Here is a 4,712-nt window from a genome sequence, read left to right on the forward strand (position 1 = left end):
GAGTTTCCAATTTCGATGTCTTTAGACAACCATTTTGTTTTTTCTTCTTCAACTGTTCGTTTAAAAAAAAAAAAGAGATAAGAAATGAGGTTAAAAAAGAGCATGAGACACACAAAAAAAACTAAAAATTTAGTCTTTTTGTTATTATTGAAATTTTGTTTTTCATTTCTCAAGTTGTTGCCGATGGGTGAATAAAAAAAACCCCTGTTGTGTTTTTTAAAAACAAAAAACAGTATTTTTAAAATATCTTCAAAATAAAATAAACTTTTATCAGTAAGTAAATTTGATTTTTTTAAATGGAAAAAACAAAATATTAATATACATATAAAAAACATATGTATTTACCTATGTAAATACTAGTCTGTACGTATGTATATTATTTAAAAAAATAGTTTTGTACATAAAAGCTATTGCTCTTGTTTTTGTGATATTATATATATAAATGAAAGAAGAACTATTCGTAGGTCTTCTGAATTTTGAAAAAGATGCATTTTATTTTCATTTTTCAACTCCAGGAGGCCCCAGGCCCCCAGGCCCAGGGCCTCACCAGGCCCGGGGATGTACTGCACTGCCTGACCATGACCCGACGGTGGACGGTGGTAGACTTGGGTACTAATGGGTAGTCCATAGTCCATACTCGCATAGTAAAAAAATATATATTTGGAAGACATTTGATAGAACCAATCTAGTTCACCACTGTAACCACGAATGGGAGACCTTTCTCGTAGACGTGCACCCCACCCTCTTTCCCCCCAAAATATGGTAACTAATTGAATATTAATACACGCAAGAAGTGCACTATTTACATATCACCAGTTCGGCTGAGCAATCTTTTTAATTTCGACTCCAATGTTAGCGTCACGGTGTAATTTGATACAAACACATTATGTCGCGTTCAGCGAACGAAAGTCAGGGAACTTCGAGCGAAGTGCCTTGCGATAAAAAAATATTTGAAACAGTAAATCAGCCACACTTGAAGCAACGGATACGGAAAGCATATGCAGAACATGAACGACCTTACAAATGTGATATTTGTCACCGTAGCTATGCCTTTGAACATTCAAGAAATCAGGTATGATTTGAAGGACTCTCCGAAGTGATGTCGATTGCATTTTCTTGGATGCCACAATTGCCAACTGTTTCAAGTGTATGATATGCCATGAAGTATTTTTCTCATGTTGCAAATTTGATTGAATCGTCACAGCACGTACGTGTGAAACACATAGGACCAGCGCCGAAGTTGCACTTGACAGCAGATGCAGCGCTACGGCCAAAAGGTAAGCACACACGGCATATATATGTAACGAAGGGACTTGTTCTCGTCGCCGTCTCTCGTGAGTTGGTCAAGGCACATATCTTTTACCGTTTGAATTAAAATTCAGCTGTTGCTTCCAATACTCGTCATTATTTTTAGGCACTTTGTTTGTATATAGCAGTTTGAATTTATGCTTCTCTACTTTTTATCCATCCTTTGTACGCCTTCACAGTAGAAGTGCCATTCGTGGTCACCGCCAAGACGTTTGCACCGATCACTAAACTTACCGGCACGGGAGATGTGAAACGAGGACTCAATTATGTAATAAATATCGCAAACCCTATGACACAAGTTGGCAACCGGAAGCCGCAAGCAAATGGAAATCGTTTGCCACAGATAAACGGAAATCACATACAGCAAGTAAACCGAAGCCATGTACCGCCAACAAACCTAAGTCATGTGCCACAAACGAACAGGAATCACATGCCACAAGCAAACCGGAATCACATGCCACAAGCAAACCGGAATCACAAACTACAAGCAAAAGCAAATCACACAGCACAAGCGATATGCCATCGTGAATCCCAACAAGCGAGTTGTAGCCATCTGCAACAAGTGAGTGCACATCAGCTGCAGCAACCACCTGAAAATCACTTGCAGCAAGCACCTGGCAATAACTCGCAGCAGGCGAATAGAAATTATCTAGAAAACAACATGGAAAAACGGCAGATCCTCGATAAACGGTATGTTAATTTGTGTCTCCGTGTGCGCTTCTTGAGTTTGAATATATTTTTTAATTTAAGAGTAACTCTTGAATATGTCTACAAATGTATGTGCCTACAAACGCTCGTCTTTTATGTTCAGTCCAGTATTGCGAAATTACTCGATCACGGTTCTACCCTCGTAGGAGTTTATCGGGTGACACTTGAAACAAGTTACGATGTTGGATGTTTCCATTCAACATTTACTTTTTTTTTGGTTTAAGGTGTCGTTTGCAGCAATCTCGGTCGTTGAATATCTCGCAAAATGATTTAACTCGGCAAGAACGGACGATACTGGGCAACCCAAATGGCCAGCATGGGGATGTGCTAGGAGATCTACAGGCTGTTTTCAGATCGGTTTCTGATTTCCCTACTACTGCGAGATCTGGTATTTACAGGTGAGCTTTATTTTTGAATGAAAGATAGTCTGTCAATGGTGGCTTATTGTTTTCAATTCGTTTCATGTTGACGCGTATTTCAAATGCACAAGCGATATTGCACAGTATTTTGTTCGTTTTTTAATCCGGGACATCTCAACTACTTATATATATTGGATACAGTGTACCGTCGACACAGATGGCAAATGCAGACGACAGACAATCTGTCGATGACATGAATCTGCCTGGGGCAAATATGCGAATTCAGCGCTTGAATACGTACCGGCGATTATCACAGTGGCACCACCACCCAACTGAGGATCAAGTTGGTCGTGAGAGGTCAAATGTACAGCGACAAGCGTCGAACGCATCACAGTGGAACCATCCATCTGAGGACCAGTTCGGTCCTGAGAGCGTTAAAAGTAATCCACAATTGTCACTGTCCAATACCTTGCTAATGCAGCGTAAGAATATTGGACAAGTGTCCCGTAAAATTAGTAGTCTGGAAGGACAAAGCGCCAAGACGCAGCGAAAAACGTACAGCGGAAATATACCGATGTCTTTAGATGATTTTGTAAAAACCAACCAGCGAGATGGTTGTGGATTGAGCACAGATGGCAACGGTCGCATACGGCATTCCTGGCAGCAAGGCCAGAGTACACCAGAAAGTTTGAGAAAAATGCAAGCGAGTATCACGAAACAACAACACCAACAGCTAGGCGATACAACAGTTCGCATCAGACGCTTTACCAGCCCCGAGGTGTTTGACTTTGAGACCTTTTTAAACGGCAAAGGTACATCAATCACTTCCCCTTTCGGCAGTGGATCGGAACAAGTTAAGCAGTCATGCGCACAGCGCATGACAGTGCGGCAGCCGCAGCCACCGAAAAGGAAATCTAAAACACAAATGTCAGCCGAGACGGTTCATTCACCACGCGCAAGTGGGGATTTGAACCTTCCAAGGATTTCAATGCAAGACTCAGCGGTATGCACTACAGTCCCATCACAATCGCCATGCACCATGGGGAGTGAATTGAATCAACATAATGCTGATTGTTCACAGTCAGGATCAAATCAACCGAGGGGCAATAGTTCTCAATACGGTCAACATGTTAACAACACCGAGGGTACGGGATTGAACTTCCTGGAGCAGCTGCTGAAAGCAAGTACCGATACGCGCGATACAATTCAGAAGAGTTCGAAAGTCTGGAGGTCAAATAATAGCTGTCCAGTGTCTAATGAGCGCAACAATACGGATTCAAAATTCAGCAATGATCTGTGGTTGCAAAATACGCCGTTCAATGACAATGTAACAGTGGTAGACGGTCGTGAAGGGGTACCTACGGATATGGATCAGCAGAAGCTGCAGCAAAGGCAACAGGCCAGGCAACAGCACGAACAAGAACGTCAACGCAGACAGCAATCACATATGGATCAGGAACTCGCACACAAGCATCACAATAACAACAAGAACAAAAAGATTTTTTATAAGCATAACAATAAGGATGCAAATACTACAGAACAAGCAAGCTGTGATATAGGAACACAGCCGTTGCAACCGAATCAGCAGGAGAGTATCTCTCAACAAGAACAGGCAATTCAGAATTGTGCAGGAGAGCAGAGAGTGCCCGCCAATGTACGCACATTGCAGACGGAAAAATCGGTCGAACATAGCAAAAGTGATGCCGGAACCATAGGTGAGGCGGAGGCTCATGCCAGTAACAATGATGTGGATGAAAGTGCGTCAACGGGTACAGATTCGGAAGAGGATGTCAATATTTCTGACCCGTGTTTGTCAGGGAATGTATCGGCCAATTCCGGTGCACAGACCGTGCATAGAAAAAAGATTAATTCGAAGGCGAATATTGAGGCGAAGAGCAGTGCGGATGATGAGGAAGGTTGCAGGACACGCCAGCTGCACAAGATCGACGATAATGACTTCACCCATGCACAGGGTCAGAATCAGCCACAAAGTGATTCATCTCTAGCCGGGAATCACGGTAGTATAGTGGAGAAGCCTGGCGAGAATGCGATACATCCAGCCAACAGGTGCGAAAGGTCGTTACCCTCACCGCTAGATATCGACGCTGTGTGTAGTATACTTCAGTTTCTAGAAGACGGCAGTGATGGTAATAATAAGTCCTGGTTTGGGTCTCAATAATGCACTGCTGCAAGGTGAAATTCAACAAAATAGCAACCGACTTAGAAAGTACTGAGACAGTATAGACAATAAAAGGCAAGGCACCAATGGAAGGCATGAGAATACAATCTAATCAATTCGTAACACTGTAAAGGATGTAGGAATTAGAAAGTGCACAG

The 4,712-nt window shown here is 42.3% G+C and overlaps 1 protein-coding gene across 1 annotated transcript; it reads left to right on the forward strand.

Moving 5' to 3' along the window:
• The first annotated feature begins 703 nt into the window (after positions 1–703).
• SARC_08148 (hypothetical protein) lies at positions 704–4,654 on the forward strand. The gene is made up of 5 exons (XM_014297890.1): positions 704–1,072; positions 1,205–1,277; positions 1,488–1,998; positions 2,241–2,414; positions 2,577–4,654. The coding sequence occupies exons 1-5, from the start codon at positions 887–889 to the stop codon at positions 4,552–4,554; spliced, it is 2,922 nt and encodes a 973-aa protein (XP_014153365.1). The 5' UTR covers positions 704–886; the 3' UTR covers positions 4,555–4,654.
• The last annotated feature ends 58 nt before the right edge of the window (positions 4,655–4,712 follow it).

This window comes from Sphaeroforma arctica (genome assembly GCF_001186125.1).
Source record: "Sphaeroforma arctica JP610 unplaced genomic scaffold supercont1.705, whole genome shotgun sequence".
NCBI classification, from domain to species: Eukaryota; class Ichthyosporea; order Ichthyophonida; genus Sphaeroforma; species Sphaeroforma arctica.

Bases quoted from the DNA above. Each gene is read 5' to 3' on its own strand.
- SARC_08148 (XM_014297890.1), top strand. From the start codon at position 887: ATGTCGCGTTCAGCGAACGAAAGTCAGGGAACTTCGAGCGAAGTGCCT. The intron at 1,999-2,240 runs GTATGTTAATTT...TTTTGGTTTAAG, and splicing joins CGGCAGATCCTCGATAAACG to GTGTCGTTTGCAGCAATCTC. The intron at 2,415-2,576 runs GTGAGCTTTATT...TATTGGATACAG, and splicing joins GCGAGATCTGGTATTTACAG to TGTACCGTCGACACAGATGG.